Source organism: Oncorhynchus mykiss, chromosome 12 (assembly GCF_013265735.2).
Source record: "Oncorhynchus mykiss isolate Arlee chromosome 12, USDA_OmykA_1.1, whole genome shotgun sequence".
Lineage (NCBI taxonomy): Eukaryota > Metazoa > Chordata > Actinopteri > Salmoniformes > Salmonidae > Oncorhynchus > Oncorhynchus mykiss.
Window position 1 is genome coordinate 86,801,578 of NC_048576.1, and position 25,386 is coordinate 86,826,963.

Consider the following 25,386-nt stretch of genomic DNA (forward strand, 5'->3'; position numbering starts at 1 on the left):
GTGAAAAACATGAGATGGCACAATGACCACAGAAACGGAACTGGAAGTCTTATGACTCATTTATTATAAAAAATAGACTATCATTACAGGAACAACATGATCAGTACAGGAACTAAAGAATGCAAAAGTATTACAATAAAATAGCAGTAAAAGTTGCCTGGCGCCTGAAAAATAGGCATAGGCCCAATGCCATCAAATATGTAAAAACATATATATACAATAGAGAATCAATTCAACATTTAAAAGTTGTTAAAAAATATATATTGTCAATCTATAAAGAAAAATAGAATGTACAGCTAAAGACAATGAAATTCCATGCACAGCAATCAGTGCTATTTTCAAGTTAAATTGTGGTTGTAATTACAAGACTCAAATTCTCCCTGCTACGTCAGGGTCAAGGACTATAACGAACCTCTGTATGAACAACCATTTACAATGTGTGATGTCAGTCACATACAATGCTGTGTACTTAAGTAGCTACAGTATATAGGTAGCTTACCTTGAGGTTGAATGACTGACATAAGAGTACATCATTGATGCAAACCCTTGCTACTTAACACAACCTGAGAATATATCTTTCAAAGTCCTTCGTTGACATCATGTATTACAGTATGTTTACATAATTGTCTCTTAGTCAGCTGACATGAGCTTCCATTTGGACCCAAATTAAAGATGGCTGCCGTACATCATCAGTAACAAGCTGTCCGAAGGTCGTGCCCAAAGTAAAGATGGCTGCTGTGCAACACCCGTAGCAACCTGTCTTAGGTTGGTGCCCAAAGTAAAGATGGCTGCCGTGCAACATCACTAATAACCCATCTGGGGGGGGTGTGCACGTCTAATGGTGGTGCGCATGTCTTCATAGACATCGCTACTCTTGCTCTGTGTTGGTCTAATCGTTGCACGCCATGCCTTTAACTGTGAAGACAAGAGATCTTGGTCAGAAAAGGTACTATTAGTACGCTATGTTATTAACATTTAACTGACACTCTTATCCAGAGCGACTTACAGGAGCAATTAGGGTTAAGTGCCTTGCTCAAAAGCACAGCAACACATTTTTCACCAAGTCTGCTCGGGGATTCTAACCAGTGCCTTTTCTGTTACTGGCTCAACGCTCTTAACCTCTAGGCTTCCTGTCGCCGTGTCTTTAGAAGGGGGGGGGGGGGGGGGGGGGGGGGGGGTCAGAAGGGGTCTTGTGTTTCAGTAAATACCTTATGTATGGAATTGAAATTAATTGAACTAACATTATCATCAACACATTGCAAATGTCAAAAATGTGCATGTAGGGTGAGGGATGACGCACTCACGCACGCACGCACGCACGCACACACACACACGCACACGCGAGATAGATGAGACGGAATATGCAGGGGCAGAATTTGCGCAATTCCCCAGAAGCAGGTCATAACTCATGAAATACGATCAATGTAGATGAAATCAAACAATATCACTGAACATGTCTAGTATACGGAGCTATATCCTGTCAAATATGTTGTGACAGTACTGATAATAGAACTTCCCCAACAGATTACATCAGTCAAAGCAAAAGGCTGAAGTTAAAAACTGTGCATTTCCCTACCAAAGACAGGTCAGTGGAGACAGTGCTGAGGTGGCAATCTTGCCACCCGACACACACACTCAAACATCTACACACAGATTCACAAGTTTAAACACCTACACACAGATTCACAAGCTTAAACACCTACACACAGATTCACAAGCTTAAACACCTACACACACACACACACACACAAAAAAAAATACTATAGTATACTATGATATAAATACTGTGGTATTCACTGTAGTGTTTTTGTGGAGTAAAGTAGTATTTACTGTAGTATTTACAGTTAACTATAGTATAAATACTGTGGTAAAAGAAAACTGTATTTTATACTATAGTATTTACTGTAGTGTTTTTGCGGACTGTAATATACTGTAGTATATACAGTAGTGTTTCTGCGTACTAAAGTAGTATTTACTGTATTATACTTTAGTATCTACAGTTAACTATAGTAAAAATAATGATGTAAATTAACTGTATTATATAATAAAGTATTTAATTAAGTGTTTTTGCAGAGTGTAGTATTTACTGTAGTATACTGTAGTATTTACTGCAGTGTGCTTGCGGATTGTATACCGTAGTATTTACTGTCGTGTTTTTGCGGACTGTAATATACTGTAGTATTTACTGTTGTGCCATTGCGGACATTACTGTAGTATTTACTATAGTATTTTAGTTTTATTATCTTTGACATAGAAGTGGAGGCTTTTTCCTTGAGGAAACCTACTGGGGAAATACTAAAAGAGAACATTTTCCATAACCTGTAGTTAGGTAGGTAGGACTGGGGTCTGAGAAGATATAGAAAAAAGCAGAAGCTCTGAACTAACCTAGCACAAATGTGGATATGGGGAGGGGAATGGTTAGGGGTTATGCCAATTAAATACTGTAGTATTTACTATCATTAAAGTCTAGTGTTTTTGCAGACTGTAGTGTTTTTGGGGACAATACTGTAGAATTTACTCAGGTTTTTTTCATATAATACTGCAGTATACTACAACATTAAGTACTACACATGATTGAGGGATACTACAGTGTATAGTATTGTACAGTATACTACAATTTACTACAGAATTCTATAGTCACTACTGTAGTATTCTATAGTAAACTGCAGTATTTTTCATGTGGGCACACACACTTTACTGTAGTACTTACCCTGGGGATGACCCAGATGAAGAGGATGAGCAGACTCAGGAGAAGCACAGAGCCAGCAGTGACAGCTGAGACCAGGACTAGATACCAGGACATTCCTAGCCCTGAGGATGCGTCATTCTGGTCACACTCCTCATCTGTGGCACAGCAACACACCAGGGTAGCACACATTTTAATTCAGTTCAGTCCAATTAAACTCAACAAACTGACCAGTCTGAACGTGTTTAGAAGTTACAGCCTGGTAGCTCAAATTAGGATTAGTTCCTATGAGACTGTGCTGCTCAGAGATCACATTAAGACAATGGTCCTGAATCATTCCCTAACCCTCTTGACCCCATTAACATTCAATATTTGCAGATCTGTAGGATCTGGATAGGTATAACCAGTGGAGCAGCTTCCAACGTACAGATCTGTATCCAGGACATACATGCCAGGCTGTGAAAGGCCAGAAAAATTGCTGTCCAGCAGACGGTACCGGTCCATAAAGGCTCAGACCAACAGGCTCCTAAACAGCTTCTGTCCCCTGACCATAAGACTGTTAAATGGTTCATAACTACTGCTCCCCCTTTGTATTAGATGTATCACTACCACTACACTGCTGTTCATGGATTACTGATAACCATTCACATCCATTTATCCAGCTCCATATCTTATTTCTCATGTTGTTTTCTATTTAATTGCTTATTAGTTATACTATTTTGATATTGAATGCTGCACTGTAGGGTAAGGCTGGCAAGTTAAGCATTTCACTGTGCTTGAGCATATGACCACAAAAAACTTGAACATTGAAGGGTGCAGTAAGTGCCAAATGGAATGTTAGGGAACAAATCAGGACTGGCTGAGACACTCACCATTTACCACCAGCAAAACAGCTCCTTCCCCCTCAGTCTTCTCAATCTTGTTTTTCTTATAAACACTGTACACACACCAGTAGGCCCCAGAGTCTTCTATGGTCAGGTTTGTGATGGTGATGCCCATTTTGTTGAGTCTTCCGTTAGTCGTCAATCTGAGTTTGAACCTCTCGTGGTTCAAACCTCTTAATTTTTCTGTTTCCTGGTCTAGGACTAGAATCTCTTTTGTTAGGCGCATGTACACACTCAGGTTTTCTTGGTCTGGCAGAGAGGTGCTGCAGTGGATGGTCATAGTGTCTCCCTCCTGCTTTTGGACCAGCAGTCCCTTGCTCCCTTTCATGAGCAGATGGGAGAATGGAAGAAAAACACACACAACATGAATATTACGCTTGAAAAGTAAATGACTTGAAAACAGCATCTGTATATCTATGATATTGCAACTCTAGATTACAGTGGACTTTAGATTACAGTGGACTCTAGATTACAGTGGACTCTAGATTACAGTGGACTCCTGAAAAAGGCAATGTCTTGGGACTGTTGTGCCAGATATGCAGTTATCAGGAGCAAGCTATTAAAAATCATGTCATTGAAATGAGACTGGAAAACTGTATTGTACTTATTGAAAGTGCGCTTATCAGGAGTCGACTGTACATAATATATTTTAAATGTAAAATTGACTAGATGAAATGTTAAATAAAAAAACACCCCTTTCCATGAACTCAAAAGGATGTCCACCTCCCAATAGAAAACTAAAATAAACACCACTCACCTTTCTCAGCCAAGGTGCAGCAAAGAAGGCAGAGGAAGATTGCACAACAGAGACAGAGTGCAGACATCCTGCTAATACAAGACCTTCACATCACAACTAAACTGAGCCTTCAAATAACAGGAAATATACAGTATGTCTTTACCACAGTGGTGTCTGCTCTAGAACCTCTCCACCAATAGGAACACGAAGTAGGCCTACTTGTGTGTGATAGAGTCATAGGTTAGGGATAAATGAGGTTAAACAACAAAACACAATTATTTTCAGAGCATTAATTTGTGGGTTTGTCATTCAAAGACAGTCACTTCCAGTACAACTGGAATGGTACGCTACAACAACCACTTCAAATGGACACACGCCATCAACTTTTCAAAGTTAGTCCACACTGTTGTGACCTGTTATTAGGGAGACTATAGGCAGGTAAATATAACAAACCAGAGTGTGTGACAACAATGACTTCTAACTCTACTGATGCTTTCTATGTGCAACCTGGGTTCAGGTGATGTGCGTAACACTAGACTCCCTACTCCCAGAATGGTTCACTACATACATACATAACATATCCTCTACTCTCAGACATGATAGAGGTGAATGGTTCACTACATAACCTATCCTCTACTCCCAGACATAGAGGTGAATGGTTCACTACATAACATATCCTCTACTCCCAGAATGGTTCACTACATACATACATAACATATCCTCTACTCTCAGACATGATAGAGGTGAATGGTTCACTACATAACCTATCCTCTACTCCCAGACATAGAGGTGAATGGTTCACTACATAACATATCCTCTACTCTCAGACATGATAGAGGTGAATGGTTCACTACATAACATATCCTCTACTCTCAGACATGATAGAGGTGAATGGTTCAGTACATAACATATCCTCTACTCTCAGACATGATAGAGGTGAATGGTTCACTGCATAACATATCCTCTACTCTCAGAATGGTTCACTACATAACATATCCTCTACTCCCAGACATGATAGAGGTGAATGGTTCACTACATAACATATCCTCTACTCCCAGACATGATGGAGGTGAATGGTTCACTACATAACATATCCTCTACTCTCAGACATGATAGAGGTGAATGGTTCACTACATAACATATCCTCTACTCCCAGACATGATAGAGGTGAATGGTTCACTACATAACCTATCCTCTACTCTCAGACATGATAGAGGTGAATGGTTCAGTACATAACATATCCTCTCCTCTCAGAATGGTTCACTACATAACATATCCTCTACTCCCAGACATGATAGAGGTGAATGGTTCACTACATAACATATCCTCTACTCCCAGACATGATAGAGGTGAATGGTTCACTACATAACATATCCTCTACTCTCAGACATGATAGAGGTGAATGGTTCACTACATAACATATCCTCTACTCTCAGACATGATAGAGGTGAATGGTTCACTACATAACATATCCTCTACTCTCAGACATGATAGAGGTGAATGGTTCACTACATAACATATCCTCTACTCTCAGACATGATAGAGGTGAATGGTTCACTACATAACCTATCCTCTACTCTCAGACATGATAGAGGTGAATGGTTCAGTACATAACATATCCTCTACTCTCAGACATGATAGAGGTGAATGGTTCACTACATAACATATCCTCTACTCTCAGACATGATAGAGGTGAATGGTTCACTACATAACATATCCTCTACTCCCAGACATGATAGAGGTGAATGGTTCACTACATAACATATCCTCTACTCTCAGACATGATAGAGGTGAATGGTTCACTACATAACATATCCTCTACTCTCAGACATGATAGAGGTGAATGGTTCACTACATAACATATCCTCTACTCTCAGACATGATAGAGGTGAATGGTTCACTACATAACATATCCTCTACTCTCAGACATGATAGAGGTGAATGGTTCAGTACATAACATATCCTCTACTCTCAGACATGATAGAGGTGAATGGTTCACTACATAACATATCCTCTACTCTCAGACATGATAGAGGTGAATGGTTCACTACATAACATATCCTCTACTCTCAGACATGATAGAGGTGAATGGTTCACTACATAACATATCCTCTACTCTCAGAATGGTTCACTACATAACATATCCTCTACTCCCAGACATGATAGAGGTGAATGGTTCAGTACATAACATATCCTCTACTCTCAGACATGATAGAGGTGAATGGTTCACTACATAACATATCCTCTACTCCCAGACATGATAGAGGTGAATGGTTCACTACATAACATATCCTCTACTCTCAGAATGGTTCACTACATAACATATCCTCTACTCCCAGACATGATAGAGGTGAATGGTTCACTACATAACATATCCTCTACTCTCAGAAATGATAGAGGTGAATGGTTCACTACATAACATATCCTCTACTCTCAGACATGATAGAGGTGAATGGTTCACTACATAACATATCCTCTACTCTCAGACATGATAGAGGTGAATGGTTCAGTACATAACATATCCTCTACTCTCAGACATGATAGAGGTGAATGGTTCACTACATAACATATCCTCTACTCCCAGACATAGAGGTGAATGGTTCACTACATAACATATCCTCTACTCCCAGAATGGTTCACTACATAACCTATCCTCTACTCTCAGACATGATAGAGGTGAATGGTTCACTACATAACATATCCTCTACTCCCAGACATGATAGAGGTGAATGGTTCACTACATAACATATCCTCTACTCCCAGACATGATAGAGGTGAATGGTTCACTACATAACATATCCTCTACTCTCAGAAATGATAGAGGTGAATGGTTCACTACATAACATATCCTCTACTCTCAGACATGATAGAGGTGAATGGTTCACTACATAACATATCCTCTACTCTCAGACATGATAGAGGTGAATGGTTCAGTACATAACATATCCTCTACTCTCAGACATGATAGAGGTGAATGGTTCACTACATAACATATCCTCTACTCCCAGACATAGAGGTGAATGGTTCACTACATAACATATCCTCTACTCCCAGAATGGTTCACTACATAACCTATCCTCTACTCTCAGACATGATAGAGGTGAATGGTTCACTACATAACATATCCTCTACTCCCAGACATGATAGAGGTGAATGGTTCACTACATAACATATCCTCTAGTCCCAGACATGATAGAGGTGAATGGTTCACTACATAACCTATCCTCTACTCTCAGACATGATAGAGGTGAATGGTTCACTACATAACATATCCTCTACTCTCAGACATGATAGAGGTGAATGGTTCACTACATAACATATCCTCTAGTCCCAGACATGATAGAGGTGAATGGTTCACTACATAACCTATCCTCTACTCTCAGACATGATAGAGGTGAATGGTTCACTACATAACCTATCCTCTACTCTCAGACATGATAGAGGTGAATGGTTCACTACATAACATATCTTCTACTCTCAGACATAGAGGTGAATGGTTCACTACATAACCTATCCTCTACTCTCAGACATAGAGGTGAATGGTTCACTACATAACATATCCTCTACTCCCAGACATGATAGAGGTGAATGGTTCACTACATAACATATCTTCTACTCTCAGACATAGAGGTGAATGGTTCACTACATAACATATCCTCTACTCTCAGACATAGAGGTGAATGGTTCACTACATAACCTATCCTCTACTCTCAGACATAGAGGTGAATGGTTCACTACATAACCTATCCTCTACTCTCAGACATGATAGAGGTGAATGGTTCACTACATACATACATAACATATCCTCTACTCTCAGACATGATAGAGGTGAATGGTTCACTACATAACATATCCTCTACTCTCAGACATGATAGAGGTGAATGGTTCACTACATAACATATCCTCTACTCTCAGACATGATAGAGGTGAATGGTTCACTACATAACATATCCTCTACTCTCAGAATGGTTCACTACATAACATATCCTCTACTCCCAGACATGATAGAGGTGAATGGTTCACTACATAACATATCCTCTACTCTCAGACATGATAGAGGTGAATGGTTCACTACATAACATATCCTCTACTCCCAGACATGATAGAGGTGAATGGTTCACTACATAACATATCCTCTACTCCCAGACATGATAGAGGTGAATGGTTCACTACATAACATATCCTCTACTCTCAGACATGATAGAGGTGAATGGTTCACTACATAACATATTCTCTACTCCCAGACATGATAGAGGTGAACGGTTCACTACATAACATATCTTCTACTCTCAGACATAGAGGTGAATGGTTCACTACATAACCTATCCTCTACTCTCAGGCATGATAGAGGTGAATGGTTCACTACATAACATATCCTCTACTCCCAGACATGATAGAGGTGAATGGTTCACTACATAACATATCCTCTACTCTCAGACATGATAGAGGTGAATGGTTCACTACATAACATATCCTCTACTCCCAGACATGATAGAGGTGAATGGTTCACTACATAACATATCCTCTACTCTCAGACATGATAGAGGTGAATGGTTCACTACATAACATATCCTCTACTCTCAGAATGGTTCACTACATAACATATCCTCTACTCTCAGACATGATAGAGGTGAATGGTTCACTACATAACATATCCTCTACTCCCAGACATGATAGAGGTGAATGGTTCACTACATAACATATCCTCTACTCCCAGACATGATGGAGGTGAATGGTTCACTACATAACATATCTTCTACTCCCAGACATGATAGAAGTGAATGGTTCAGTACATAACATATCCTCTACTCTCAGACATGATAGAGGTGAATGGTTCACTACATAACATATCCTCTACTCTCAGACATGATAGAGGTGAATGGTTCACTACATAACATATCCTCTACTCTCAGAATGGTTCACTACATAACATATCCTCTACTCCCAGACATGATAGAGGTGAATGGTTCACTACATAACATATCCTCTACTCTCAGAATGGTTCACTACATAACATATCCTCTACTCTCAGACATAATAGAGGTGAATGGTTCACTACATAACATATCCTCTACTCTCAGACATGATAGAGGTGAATGGTTCACTACATAACATATCCTCTACTCTCAGACATGATAGAGGTGAATGGTTCACTACATAACATATCCTCTACTCTCAGACATGATAGAGGTAAATGGTTCACTACATAACATATCCTCTACTCTCAGACATGATAGAGGTGAATGGTTCACTACATAACATATCCTCTACTCCCAGACATGATAGAGGTGAATGGTTCACTACATAACATATCCTCTACTCTCAGACATGATAGAGGTGAATGGTTCACTACATAACATATCCTCTACTCTCAGACATGATAGAGGTGAATGGTTCACTACATAACATATCCTCTACTCTCAGAATGGTTCACTACATAACATATCCTCTACTCCCAGACATGATAGAGGTGAATGGTTCACTACATAACATATCCTCTACTCTCAGAATGGTTCACTACATAACATATCCTCTACTCTCAGACATAATAGAGGTGAATGGTTCACTACATAACATATCCTCTACTCTCAGACATGATAGAGGTGAATGGTTCACTACATAACATATCCTCTACTCTCAGACATGATAGAGGTGAATGGGTCACTACATAACATATCCTCTACTCTCAGACATGATAGAGGTGAATGGTTCACTACATAACATATCTTCTACTCTCAGACATAGAGGTGAATGGTTCACTACATACATACATAACATATCCTCTACTCCCAGACATGATAGAGGTGAATAGTTCACTACATAACATACATAACATATCCTCTACTCCCAGACATGATAGAGGTGAATGGTTCACTACATACATACATAACATATCCTCTACTCTCAGACATGATAGAGGTGAATGGTTCAGTACATAACATATCCTCTACTCTCAGACATGATAGAGGTGAATGGTTCACTACATAACATATCCTCTACTCTCAGACATGATAGAGGTGAATGGTTCACTACATAACATATCCTCTACTCCCAGACATGATAGAGGTGAATGGTTCACTACATAACATATCCTCTACTCTCAGACATGATAGAGGTGAATGGTTCACTACATAACATATCCTCTACTCCCAGACATGATAGAGGTGAATGGTTCACTACATAACATATCCTCTACTCTCAGACATGATAGAGGTGAATGGTTCACTACATAACATATCCTCTACTCCCAGACATGATAGAGGTGAATGGTTCACTACATAACATATCCTCTACTCCCAGACATGATAGAGGTGAATGGTTCACTACATAACATATCCTCTACTCTCAGACATGATAGAGGTGAATGGTTCACTACATAACATATCCTCTACTCCCAGACATGATAGAGGTGAATGGTTCACTACATAACATATCCTCTACTCTCAGACATGATAGAGGTGAATGGTTCACTACATAACATATCCTCTACTCCCAGACATGATAGAGGTGAATGGTTCACTACATACATACATAACATATCCTCTACTCCCAGACATGATAGAGGTGAATGGTTCACTACATACATACATAACATATCCTCTACTCTCAGACATGATAGAGGTGAATGGTTCACTACATAACATATCCTCTACTCTCAGACATGATAGAGGTGAATGGTTCACTACATAACATATCCTCTACTCTCAGACATGATAGAGGTGAATGGTTCACTACATAACATATCCTCTACTCTCAGACATGATAGAGGTGAATGGTTCACTACATAACATATCCTCTACTCTCAGACATGATAGAGGTGAATGGTTCACTACATAACATATCTTCTACTCTCAGACATAGAGGTGAATGGTTCACTACATAACCTATCCTCTACTCTCAGACATAGAGGTGAATGGTTCACTACATAACATATCCTCTACTCTCAGACATGATAGAGGTGAATGGTTCACTACATAACATATCTTCTACTCTCAGACATAGAGGTGAATGGTTCACTACATAACCTATCCTCTACTCTCAGACATGATAGAGGTGAATGGTTCACTACATAACATATCCTCTACTCCCAGACATGATAGAGGTGAATGGTTCACTACATAACATATCCTCTACTCCCAGACATGATAGAGGTGAATGGTTCACTACATAACATATCCTCTACTCTCAGACATGATAGAGGTGAATGGTTCACTACATAACCTATCCTCTACTCTCAGACATAGAGGTGAATGGTTCACTACATAACATATCCTCTACTCTCAGACATGATAGAGGTGAATGGTTCACTACATAACATATCCTCTACTCTCAGACATGATAGAGGTGAATGGTTCACTACATACATACATAACATATCCTCTACTCCCAGACATGATAGAGGTGAATGGTTCACTACATACATACATAACATATCCTCTACTCCCAGACATGATAGAGGTGAATGGTTCACTACATACATACATAACATATCCTCTACTCTCAGACATGATAGAGGTGAATGGTTCACTACATAACATATCCTCTACTCTCAGACATGATAGAGGTGAATGGTTCACTACATAACATATCCTCTACTCTCAGACATGATAGAGGTGAATGGTTCACTACATAACATATCCTCTACTCCCAGACATGATAGAGGTGAATGGTTCACTACATAACATATCCTCTACTCTCAGACATGATAGAGGTGAATGGTTCACTACATAACATATCATCTACTCTCAGACATGATAGAGGTGAATGGTTCACTACATAACATATCCTCTACTCTCAGACATGATAGAGGTGAATGGTTCACTACATAACATATCCTCTACTCCCAGACATGATAGAGGTGAATGGTTCACTACATAACATATCCTCTACTCTCAGAATGGTTCACTACATAACATATCCTCTACTCCCAGACATGATAGAGGTGAATGGTTCACTACATAACATATCCTCTACTCTCAGACATGATAGAGGTGAATGGTTCACTACATAACATATCCTCTACTCTCAGAATGGTTCACTACATAACATATCCTCTACTCTCAGACATGATAGAGGTGAATGGTTCAGTACATAACATATCCTCTACTCTCAGACATGATAGAGGTGAATGGTTCACTACATAACATATCCTCTAGTCCCATACATGAAAGGGGTGAATGGTTCTCTACCAGTGGTGTAAAGTACTTAAGTAAACATACTTTAAAGTAGTACTTAAGTAGTTATTTTTAGTTATTTGTACTTTACTATTTATATTTTTGATTACTTTTACTTCACTACATTCCTAAAGAAAATAATGTACTTTTTACTCCATACATTTTCCCTGACACCCAAAAGTACTTAAATCGTACCGTCTGGTTTGCTTAATATAAGGAATGTGAAATTACTTATATTTTAGCAATTACATTTACCTTTGATAAATAAGTATACTTAAAACAAAATACTTTTAGACTTTTACTCAAATAGTATTTTACTGGTTGGCTTTCACCTTGACTTGAGTCATTTTCTATTAGGGTATCTTTACTTTTACTCAAGTATGACAGTTGGGTATTTGTTCCACCACTGTGGAGGTGAATGGTTCACTACATAACATATCCTCTACTCTCAGACATGATAGAGGTGAATGGTTCACTACATAACATATCCTCTACTCTCAGACATGATAGAGGTGAATGGTTCACTACATAACATATCCTCTACTCTCAAACATGATAGAGGTGAATGGTTCACTACATAACATATCCTCTACTCTCAGAATGGTTCACTACATAACATATCCTCTACTCTCAGACATGATAGAGGTGAATGGTTCACTACATAACATATCCTCTACTCCCAGACATGATAGAGGTGAATGGTTCACTACATAACATATCCTCTACTCCCAGACATAGAGGTGAATGGTTCACTACATAACATATCTTCTACTCCCAGACATAGAGGTGAATGGTTCACCACATAACATAACCTCACCACAACATATTTAACAGCAAATTATATAACATGACATCTCCCTTAGAAAGCTACACTGTGGAGGAAGTGTGTATACACACCTGATTCAATAATTATGGTCTAAATTGAAGACCATGGGTCTGGTCAGTTGCTTGTTGAATCAGGTTAGAGTGGGTCTGGTCAGTTGCTTATTGAATCAGGTTAGAGTGGGTCTGGTCAATTGCTTGTTGAATCAGGTTAGTGTGGGTCTGGTCAGTTGCTTGTTGAATCAGGTTAGTGTGGGTCTGGTCAATTGCTTGTTGAATCAGGTTAGTGTGGGTCTGGTCAATTGCTTGTTGAATCAGGTTAGTGTGGGTCTGGTCAATTGTTTGTTGAATCAGGTTAGTGTGGGTCTGGTCAATTGCTTGTTGAATCAGGTTAGAGTGGGTCTGGTCAATTGCTTATTGAATCAGGTTAGAATGGGTCTGGAACTAAAGACAGTGCACACAGCACCTACTGTTGGTAAACCTCAAGTCAGGGTGTGAGAACAACTCTCTCTAGTGGGGGGGAGAGGTGTCTGCATAAAGCCAACAATTTGGGTACTTTTGAGGGCCAGGCCTCAGAGAGCTGGAAACACAAAAGGAAATATTTCTGGGCCAAACACTGGAGCTAAACCTGATTTAGGAAATATCCTATTAGAAAACAGTTCATCACTGATCTCAAGTGAGGTACCCATACATAAAAGTTGTATATTGAGATGCTGTATATGGTGGTACATTAAAAATGGATATGGTCCCTCTGGGCAAATGGCCTGTGAGACAAAATTAAAAACAGTGCTGCTACTTCAACCACTTGCTATGCAACTGTAAAAAGCTCAGTTTATGAAATCAATTAACTTTGGAAGGATTCATACCAAAGTAGGGTAGAGTTCCAGGGGCAAGTTTCTGTCATCTGTGCCACGAAGGTGGAGTGTTGGGCAGGGAACTGTCAACGGAGCTGGCTTGATGGTGTTGAGGTGGTCCCATCAGAGTAGAGCATCCTGGGATATTTTTCCCATAGACCTGCTGTTAGACTAGAGGAAAGATGTTAGCAGGCAGGAGATCACCAGAGAAAGCGATAATTGGCTGGCACAGTATTTCAATTAAACCATATTCACCTGCTTTCCTGAAGTAAGGATTCCCCCCTTTGGGAAGACCAGAGTTCCCCAGATACATTCCCATCGGGGGAGGTGGTGGTACAGGCTTGTTCTGTAAACCACATCAACAAATTCTCCAAATGATTAGTACCATTCTCACAGTTAAAATACAATGATCAGGCGCTATTTTTAACTGACATGATTTAAAGTGAATACCTCAGCCTTGGGGTCAGTTTTGTGTCTACAAAGAATATTTAAACAGGTTCCTTAAGGAGTGGTCTTTCTCATCAGATAAATGAATCTACTTCCCTCTCCTGAAGATCCATCATCCACTGTTCTGAAGCGCTACAGCAGGTGTCTCAGGCTCAGCCCCCGGCCGGCTGCCAGTCTGGCTCTGAGGGTTGGCCTCGGTGATGGTCATTATGGAACAATGCACCACATCTACTCCAGGTATCTGTGACAAGTGGGAGAAGTCAGTCCACTCTACTCATGTCACCATACAGAACAACCACTAATTACATTTTTTATGTATTTTTATTTAACCTTTATTTAACTAGGCAAGTCAGTTAAGAACAAATTCTCATTTACGATGACGGCCTACACCGGCCAAACCCGGACGACACTATTGTGCGCCGCCCTATGGGACTCCCAATCACGGCCGGTTGTGATACAGCCTGGATTCGAACCAGGGTGTCTGTAGTGACGCCTCTAGCACTGAGATGCAGTGCCTTAGACCGCTTCACCACTCGGGAGTAGCAATTTCCTTACTCATAAAAGAAAGCTTAAATTACCCTTTCTCTTGCAGTAGAAATCTCCACATGTGGTATTCACTCCATCATTCCACGTTGGTCCCACCATGGTGGTGATTGGAGATGGTGTTGGAGCATTGCATTGGTCGCAGGGACGCTGACTGTTGGGAGGGTGGTAGGGATGCCCACCCTCTGCGCAGGGATGATATCCTGGTATTGAGCTGCCCCTGCATGTACTTCATCTCCTGCTGCAAGTTGTTCAGCAGGACCTGAATCTCACCCTAGAGGACATCCGGAGATTTAGCAGACTGACACAAAGAGAGAGGCTTCACACCATGCCCATTGGACCATCTTTAGGATTCTTTCTCACCCAACTCCAATTTCATAAGGACAAACCTTACCTTGTGAGATGCTTCATGACTGACGGGACATGTCCCTGCTCCTGTGAGCTCTGATGGGACGTGTTCCTGCTCCTGTGAGCTCTGATGGGACGTGTTCCTGCTCCTGTGAGCTCTGATGGGAAGTGTTCCTGCTCCTGTGAGCTCTGATGGGACGTGTTCCTGCTCCTGTGAGCTCTGACGGGATGTGTTCCTGCTCCTATGAGCTCTGATGGGACGTGTTCCTGCTCCTGTGAGCTCTGACGGGATGTGTTCCTGCTCCTGTGAGCTCTGATGGGACGTGTTCCTGCTCCTGTGAGCTCTGACGGGACGTGTTCCTGCTCCTGTGAGCTCTGATGGGACGTGTTCCTGCTCCTGTGAGCTCTGACGGGAAGTGTTCCTGCTCCTGTGAGCTCTGATGGGACGTGTTCCTGCTCCTATGAGCTCTGATGGGATGGGTCCCTGTGAGCTCTGACAGGATGGGTCCCTGCGAGCTCTGATGGGATGTGTCCCTGCGAGCTTTGATGGGATGTGTCCCTGCTCCTGTGATCTATGATAGAGGAAAGTGAGCCAGATTAGAGCTCTATGATTCAGCAATTAAACATTCAGCACCCCATGACTATTGAAATGTACTAAAGTCGAACCTTGCTCCATTGCTAATTATTTACAGGGGTCCCCATCATTTTCCATTGCCCATATTGTGATTCCTATAAAAGCTGGAGAATTTGGTCAAGTTACCAGAATTTTGCAATCAAAGAGTCTAAGAGTAGCCGTTCAGTCCATATAATCTTATTCATATCAGCACTTCTCCTCTGGAACTCTTTGCTTTATGAGATGCAATACGATACAGTATCACAAAATTCCATGCCAGCAGATTGGATAATTGTTAAGATATTTTATCAAGGTTTAAGATAAATGATTAAATAATTCTACCCAGAAACTTAACCATTAGGATTAGAGGTTATGTAGCATGAACAAGGAGTAATTAAAAATAATAAACACAGCTCCAACTGGGTTGGAGGGGGGACGAGAGGAATGCATGTGTGTGCCTAACAAAAACAAAGAGGATCCTTAAACTATGTTTGAACCGACTCAGCTATAACTCTGTGGATATAAAATAAGAGAGCGAGAACCCCTCCAGGTTTTCCGTATCTGGGGGGGACTGGAACTGTCAGCTAAGTGGTAATAAACTGTGATGAGACTTCAGGAGATAATCCAGATTTAGTGTGTAATGTATGTGCATTAAGGGGTTGGAATGGACTTTTGAAGCTGCTTTTTCTTTGTCGGAGAAGAGGAGGGACATCTAAAAAGCTATTGGACAAAATGTGAGGTACATAAACCAATGTACATGGTATTATGACCAGAGCTCTCGGGAATAAACGCTATTGGCTAATTTTGGTTGACTGGTCTCTGTCTATTTTATGCAAATAAGGATCTTACAAATTCTCAGAAACAGACAGAGTGTTTTAAATTGAATTGCATGACTGGTAATGTAAGTCATTCTAGAGTTTCAAATTGGCCTACAATCCCAGCATGAATGCTCACTGTCATTGGTGCACGCAAAAGTCTAATAGCGCGAGGCCACCATGTGTCCAGGTCAGAATGTAAAGTTATAATTTCATTCATCTCAAGTTAAATCAGATAGAAACCACAAATGCAATAGTTCTGATAACACGTATATACCATTTAAAACACTAGAGGTTTCATGATGCTGGTTTCTAAACCAAAGTAGATCATTTTAAGATTGTTCTACACATCTGTTGAGGTCTCTATAAGCTTCAATATGAGGTCGTAAACCTAGCATGAAAGTGCATCCTTGTAGCTGTGTGGGCTAATTTAGTCAACATGTTTGCCTTGAGTAAGTTGAGCCAATGGCCATGGGGTAAGTTGAGCCAATGGCCATGGGGTAAGTTGAGCCAATGGTTGAACCAATGGCAAGTTGAGCAAATGTTTCTTCCCAGGCGTAATGCAAGGCATAATCGCTGGGATATGAGGTAACAAGGAGCTCCAGCCTTAGAATTGGGGATGACGTACTGTCCTTTGAGTGACAGAAAACTGAGCCAATCATGACAGAAAACTGAGCCAATCAGGCACAACGCTCTGTATTTTCCACTGGCTGCCCCACCACCACAGAAAGCACTGAGCTAGGCTGAAACACCTGCATTTTGGAGCTGCCTTACTCAAGAAAGCAAAAAAGAGATCATGTTTTTATGCGGATTTATTAACTCAATTACTTTTTTTTTTACATTGTTTGCAAACTGATATGTGTCACGTATTAATGCCCAAATAACATACAAAACAGGCAAGACCCTCACCCCCCAAAAAAAGTGTGGGCCCTGCCCCACCTGCCCTGAATGACGGGTCTCCACTGGTTGACATCATGTTTGAATGACTACCCTTTCCTCTGTCCATATCTGTAAGATCCCTCAGTCAAGTAGGGAGTTTCAAGCAGAGATTCAACTAGAACGACCACGAGGGTTTCTAAAGCCTCATAAAGGGCAGTGATTGGTAGATGGCTAACAATAACAAATCAGACGTTTAATATCTCGTTAAGCATGGTCAAGTTAATAAATGCTGTGGATGATGTATTAAACCACCCAGACCAGTGGAGGCTGATGAGGGGAGGATGACTCATAGTAATGTCTGGAATGGAGTAAATGGAATGGTATCAAACACATCAAAGACATGGTCCCCTCAGCAGTCTTTACTGGCCCAGACACACCAAAGATACAGTCGTCCTTCTGAACTGGAGGATAGGGAGGGAACTGCTTAGGGATGTCACCATCAACAGTGACAAGCCACGGGGGTCTGACAACTTGGATGGAAAATGACTGAAAATAATAGCAGACCATATTGCCACTCCTATTTGTCATATCTTCAATCTAAGCTTACTAGAAAGTGTGTGCCCTCAGGTCTGGAGGGAAGCAAAAGTAATTCCCCTACTCAAGAATAGTAAAGCCCTCTTTACCGCTCAAATAGCTGACCAATCAGCCTGTTACCAACAATAAGAATATTTCGAAGATAAATACACAATGCAGAGACAGAGGACGAGAAGTCAATAGAGTAACAACGATCAATGGAAATAGTGGTTTTTCTGTAATAGGGAATTATCTATGGAAATAGTTGGTTTTCAGTTCAACATCTGTTAGGAATGTCAGTCCTGAACTTACGGTGTGGCACGTTCCCATTGGTCCAACCTGAAATAGGATACAGTTTTATTGCAAGGAATTCTAATTGGTCAACCACAGGATAGGGCTGAGTTATAAACTACACCCTGTCCCTTTGTTCTGTGGAGAACCACAGGAGAGAATCACTGGGAGAGCATCACTGAGGACAGGGGAGAATCACTGGGAGAGCATCACTGAGGACAGGGGAGAATCACTGGGAGAGCATCACTGAGGACAGGGGGAATCACTGGGAGAGCATCACTGAGGACAGGGGAGAATCACTGGGAGAGCATCACTGAGGACAGGGGAGAATCACTGGGAGAGCATCACTGAGGACAGGGGAGAATCACTGGGAGAGCATCACTGAGGACAGGGGAGAATCACTGGGAGAGCATCACTGAGGACAGGGGAGAATCACTGGGAGAGAATCACTGAGGACAGGGGAGAATCACTGGGAGAGCATCACTGAGGACAGGGGAGAATCACTGGGAGAGCATCACTGAGGACAGGGGAGAATCACTGGGAGAGCATCACTGAGGACAGGGGAGAATCACTGGGAGAGCATCACTGAGGACAGGGGAGAATCACTGGGAGAGCATCACTGAGGACAGGGGAGAATCACTGGGAGAGCATCACTGAGGACAGGGGAGAATCACTGGGAGAGCATCACTGAGGACAGGGAAGAATCACTGGGAGAGCATCACTGAGGACAGGGGAGAATGACCATCTACCTCCCCGTATGATTTGTTCTGTTCGAATAAACCTATTTTCCTCCCCCTGATTTACTTGGGGTCTGTGTTAATAAAGAATAACATCAACTGCTAACACAACCCTTAATAAACTTTTAGAAACATGTGTTTTTGACCAGATACAATGCTGTTTTACAGTTAACAAATTGACAAAAGACTTTCAGCATGCTTATAGGGAAGAGCATTCAACATGCACGGCACTTGCACAAATGACTGACGATTGGCTGACTGAAATTGATGATAAAAAGATTGTGGGAGCTGTTTTGCTAGACTTCAGTACGGCTTTTGACATTATCGATCATAGTCAGCTGCTGGCTTTACACTTGCTATATTGTGGATAAAGAGTTACCTGTCTAACAGTACACAGGTAATCAGGTAATATTAATTAGAGAATTAATTTGATAAAATAGCATGTCATATCATATAATTCATAGTAAAGACACAACAATATGCATGTAAATCTCTCGTGGCACAAAGTGGAGGAGAGATTTGTTGTGCTTGTTTCAGTAAGAAGTGTTGACATGCTGAATGCACCGAGGTGTCTGTTTAAAGTACTGAGACACAGCTCGGACACCCATGCATACCCCACAAGACATGCCACCAAGGGTCTTTTTACAATCCAGAACAGACTATGGGAGCCGCACAGTACTTCATGGAGCCATGACTACATGGAACTCTATTCCACATCCGGTAACTGATGCAAGCAGTAGAAATCAGATAAAAATACACCTGATGGAACAGTGGAGTGTGAAGATACACAGGCACAGACACACATACTGTACACATGATAAGACACGCACTCTGCACACAAGTACACATAGATTTTGTATTGTAGATATGTGATAGTAGAGTAGTGGCCTGAGGGAACACACTTAATGTGTTGTGAAAAGTGTTATGAAATGTAATGTCATGTAATATTTTAAAATGGTATATAACTGCCTTAATGTTCCTGGACCCCAGGAAGAGCAGCTGCTGCCTTGGCAATCTTTATTAAATACAAATACCATCAGCCCATTGGTGTTTTTATAATACAGCTACCGAGTTCAATGGCTGTGATGGGAGAAAACTGAGGATGGATCGACAACGATGAAGTGATTCCAAAATAATAACCTAATTGACAGCGAAAATATGAAATATGGTACGGGTAGGCTTGACGTCGGCAAATACTGGATAAAAAGAAACGGGATGGAGCTCGGCACAGGTACAATCCTGGAGGAAAACCTGTCTGCTTTACACCAGACACTGGTCAAGGAATTCACCTTTCAGCAGGACAATAACCTAAAACACAAGGCCAAATCTACACTGGAGTAGCTTACCTAGAAGACAGTGAACGTTCCTGACTGGCCAAGTTACAGTTTTGTACTTAAATCTGCTTGAAAATCTATGGCAAGACTTGAAAATTGCTGTTTAGCCAAGATCCCAAAAACCTGAAAAATTATGAAAATAATAAGGAAATAATATTGCACAATACAGGTGTACAAAGCTCTTACTTACCCAGGAAGACCCACAGCTGGTGTTTCTACTATGTATCGACTCAGGGGTTTGAATACTTAAAGGTATTGTAATGACCTGGCTAGATCATAAAGATACAATTGTCCAGACAGAGGGTTGAGTTGACGAATTCACGGTTTATTAACCCAACTCCACACAGGCTACTGTTCGGCCATAGCCCACGCCAAATAAATTAAGGATATCCATATGAACAACCGTGAACATCTCTTGTGAAGACCAGAAGTAAGAGAGAGAACAATGGCTAAACATGGCCTTAAACCTGCGATGCTCCACCCCCCTGCTGCTCCACCAGCCACCAGGATGCCCGGCACAAGAACATTCCAGGCAGTGGTTGGCAGATAGCAGATTGACTGGCATGTCGGACCCCGCGAACACTGCGTACTGGTAAGTACAACAAAACCAACAGCATAATACATAACACAGCTGTTTGGGTCGCTACAGTATTTTTGTGTTATTTTTTCTTCCACTTTGACAGAGTATTTTATGTAGATTGTTTACAAAAAAATGACAATTAAATAAATTTGAATCCCACTTTGTAACAATAAAAAACATGGCATTTGTCAACTAAAGCAACTCTCAAATGAACTAAAACACAATATTGGCTTCTGAATAAATGACTTCTTCAAATTGTGATGCACAAAGTAAAGGTGTTCTGTCAAGATCAATTTCACACACTGCTACTGTATCACACTAGTGTCTTCACTGTCAAATCAATGTCCACTAAATATGTGCATTTGTTTCATATCAGGTTTTAGTTACAATATATAAAACAATTATGAAAGAATAGTCTGGTGTGATTAACAACTACAGACAATGCTGCTAACAATTAGCTTGGTAGCAGGACAATGCGTGCACTCCATTTCTCCTGCAGAGGGGGAACAGAATAGTGTTGAGCCAGATTGCTCCCTCCTCCAGGCAAAGCATTCACATTCAGTTAGCGATGTGACGTGAGAGACAGAGCAGACATGACATCGACAGAGAAGAGAGCCCATGGCACCCCTGATAATACATCTGTCGCTACGGAAACGGTCCTGTCCTGGTGCTGGGGTTGTGCTCTGCTGGGACTGCTGTATCCTGAGGCTCTGGTTCCACAGGGGACAATAGGAACACTGTTATTTTTTCAATTTAACTAGGCAAGTCAGTTAAGAACAAATTCGTATTTACAATGATGGCCTACCCCGGACGACGCTGGGCCAATTGTGCGCCGCCCTATGGGACTACCAATCACAGCCGGATGTGATGCAGCCTGCCAACCACGAGAATGCCCGGAATTTTAAAAATGTTTAACCTTTATTTAACTAGGCAAGTCAACAAATTCTTATTTTCAATAACGGCCTAGGAACAGTGGGTTAACTGTCTGTTCAGGTGCAGAACAACAGATTTGTACCTTGTCAGCTTGGGGATTCGATCTTGCAACCTTTCAGTTATTATTTGTTAGAATTTCAGTTAGAATTTGTTCTTAACTGACTTGCCTAGTCAAATAAAAATATCATGGCATTTAGCTAGGACAGGAAGCACTTAACTAATCTTCCCAGACCTACACATTCTTTCTGTGGAGACTGTGAAAAGCAGGGTCATGTTCACTAGGCATGAACTGGAAAGAAGCAGTCTGAAATGGGGAGGAACTATCTTAATAACTTCTTGAAGCGTTTTGCAACAGTGTGCCCTAATGGACATGACCCTGGGTGCTCACCTTGTCTGAGTCTTCTGGCTTGAAACAGCTTGAGAAGCAGCAGTCCAATGGCAAGAGAGCCTACTACCACACATACAGCAGCCACACTCATGTAACTGTTCTTTGGAATCTCCTTTTCAGTGCTGGGCTCGTACTGTAACACTAACACACAAAATCAGAATCATTATAAATGAAAATCACGTCACATTCAGGTATGCAATCAATTAGGTCATGTTTGTAGGGTATGTCAATTTATATTGGATACTAACAGAGGTTAATGTGAGAAAAGCAAGAATTCTTGATGGATCCTCTGCACAGTGGAAATCATGATGCAAAAAGGAGAATACTAAATGGTCAGTGTTAGGGTGTGAGGAAGGCACTTTGAATTCAAAACTGTGTAAAGCCCTTAGTTTTTCCTGACTGGGAAATACTCAGGGCCCTACCTATAAACATTTGAGTCCAAAAGCTTTGAGCTGACCTGTGAGGTTACCTGTGAGCTTACCTGTGACCTTCAGCATGAAGTTACAATGTGTGATTCCACTGTCAGTGTTCACCACACACTCATACGGACCCTCGTCTTCAGGCTGGGTTTCTTTGACCAACAGGGACACAACTTTGTCTTTCTCATTGGCAGGTGGCATGGGAAGCTGATATTTTGGGTTCAGCTGCAACCTGGGATTGGAGGATTGTTGATTGAATATGTTGCATTTGAACACAGGTCCACCTTTGTGAAGACCATTCTGGTCCAGCCTCCACCACACGACCTTCTCTATGTTTACATTACCAGTGGATTTCTCACTGATGTTCACAGAGCACTCTAGGACTGCATCCTTCCCAGAGTCCACCTGGACGACCTGCTTCAACTCTGGGCCCTGACTTAGACCTGTTTAAGCAGTAGATAGAAAACAAAATTAAACAGGACTGTAGTACAGAAAATGTTACAACTGACAAGTGTAGTTTGGATAAAACAAAACTCCTAGACCATTCGTTGTGAGCATTTTGGAAGTTATGTTGGTAGAAGTACTACAAATTGTGCCTGCATAATGACTTACTTTTGGATGTCTCCATCCCAGTGATGAGGAGAAACATGAGAGTGGACAAGCTGAAGACCAACGCCATGTTAAGGCCTTTCTCCTTAGTAGAAAAACAAACAGGGGTTCTGTGAAACAGTGGTCTCTCCACAGGAAAGGGTTCACACCTGACAATCAGTGGTTGAGCCAAATTAAAATCTGAGAGCAACAGTGGATAGCCTGAATAATATGCATTGACTAATACAAGCATTGCCTCAACATGCTATTTTTGCTTACTAAAAGCGAGCAGGGTCAATGTACAAAAAATAAAGTCTCACACTATATACACTCCCAACAATTTAAAGAGTAAACCTAACAACCAACGTTTTGGCAAAAATCACATTTTATTTGTCAAATAATACTTGTCGACTAACAGTGACACGCTTACTTACGGGCACTAATCAACAATGCAGAAAACGAAATTACAGAACAAATTAAGACAGGCAATACAGTGAGTTTAAAAAAAAAAAACACTGCATTGCAGAAATTATTGTTCTTGGGTTGGCCCATTCAATTTTTGGGAGCATATAGTGTGATTTTACTGTTAGTCAACACCTCTACAAACATGTGGGTGTGTCATGCGTTTTTCTAGACTGTTCAGTTACGACCAAAAGTTACAGCAGCAATAAACAAAATACTTACAATTTGATTCCAATCTCCCTATAGTCCAGTCCTCGTGGCAAATCTTACGAGCTAAGAAAATACTTTCACTTTGTGGTTCAGCCTAGTTTTGACTGTTCCCAGCAATGGGAAGGAGGGGGCAACTCATTCCCACGCCGAATGTGTTCCAGACGGTATCAGCCCCCCCATGTGGACATTATTATAAAAGTGCTTTGGAAGTGTCTTAACATGTAAAATGGGATTTATCTGTAAAAAACAGGCTGACCAAATTGTTACTCAGATCTTTCACTTATGGCTTCAAATAGTTGGCTTACAGTAAATTATCCATGTGGTATAACATGCATAACTAAAAACATTTGAGAGCCACAAAATACATATTTCCTCCAATAAAAATTAAACCAGGAGCAAAATGAACAAATTCATATCAATCTTTATTGTATTTAGAAATTCACGCATCAAATCTTTTTTGAATACTTTTCTTTACAATTTACAACAGGGCGAGAATGAGACGTGCCCTTTCCAACATGCCCTTTCCATCAGGCGAAATATAGGCACACTACAGAATGGACTGAAATGGGGGGAGGGGAAAAAGAGATACATAAAGTGCTTCTGTCAACGGTTCTCTTTAATTAGAAAAAAAGTAAAAACATGAGGGGGTTGGCAGGTAGGGGGGAAATTCCATGGCTCAGAGGGGACGTGGTGGATTGTATCAGACAGTGGGGAAGAACAGTGGGACTGAGGTGGGGAAGGGGGAAATGGGGGCAATTCTTTCAAAAATAAAAACGTTCCAACAAAACCAGACCTCAACCCAGGATGAGGCTGGACATGCCCCCTGGGGGGTTTCTTCGGCCGGAGGGGGCGGCTGCGTTGGCGGCAACTCCCGAGGGGGCAGAGGGCTGTGGTCCTCCATCTCTTCAGGTTCCTCGAGGCAGTCAACTTTACCACACAACACAGAGGAGACGACACTATCAGGGTCATCACTACCTGGCCCACTGATCAGAGATCTGATCCATATGATATGACTCAGGTTGCGTTTACACAGGCAGCTGAACTGATCTTTGGCCCAATTATTGGCAAGA

The 25,386-nt window shown here is 41.2% G+C and overlaps 1 protein-coding gene across 11 annotated transcripts; it reads right to left on the reverse strand.

The window, feature by feature from the left end:
* Positions 1-41: 41 nt before the first annotated feature.
* LOC110486901 lies at positions 42-24,649 on the reverse strand. 11 transcript variants are annotated; one of them, XR_005035180.1, is made up of 13 exons: positions 24,329-24,649; positions 23,669-23,814; positions 23,401-23,499; positions 23,119-23,288; positions 22,638-22,778; positions 20,927-22,026; positions 15,541-16,066; positions 15,182-15,420; positions 14,412-14,844; positions 14,169-14,327; positions 3,559-3,891; positions 2,711-2,844; positions 42-915 (listed from the first exon to the last, which is right to left on the reverse strand). XR_005035180.1 is itself a non-coding variant. In XM_036938965.1 (4 exons), exons 2-4 carry the CDS (start codon positions 3,848-3,850, stop codon positions 805-807), a joined length of 537 nt encoding a protein of 178 aa, XP_036794860.1. In that variant the 5' UTR covers positions 3,851-3,891; positions 13,378-13,843; the 3' UTR covers positions 42-804. The 11 variants fall into 11 exon arrangements, 2 of the variants coding, with proteins under 2 accessions (XP_036794860.1, XP_036794859.1); XR_005035173.1 differs by adding an exon at positions 13,378-13,882 and having other exon boundaries at positions 23,119-23,499; positions 23,669-23,750; positions 24,329-24,647; XR_005035175.1 differs by having other exon boundaries at positions 14,412-14,502; positions 14,607-14,844; positions 23,119-23,499; positions 23,669-23,750; positions 24,329-24,637.
* Positions 24,650-25,386: the final 737 nt, after the last annotated feature.

Excerpts from the sequence above, each read along its gene's own strand:
- LOC110486901 (XM_036938964.1), bottom strand. The coding sequence starts at position 4,394 with ATGTCTGCACTCTGTCTCTGTTGTGCAATCTTCCTCTGCCTTCTTTGC. Across the intron at positions 3,892-4,327 it reads CTGCACCTTGGCTGAGAAAG|GGAGCAAGGGACTGCTGGTC; the intron begins GTGAGTGGTGTT and ends TGCTCATGAAAG. Across the intron at positions 2,845-3,558 it reads TGTTTTGCTGGTGGTAAATG|ATGAGGAGTGTGACCAGAAT; the intron begins GTGAGTGTCTCA and ends GCTGTGCCACAG.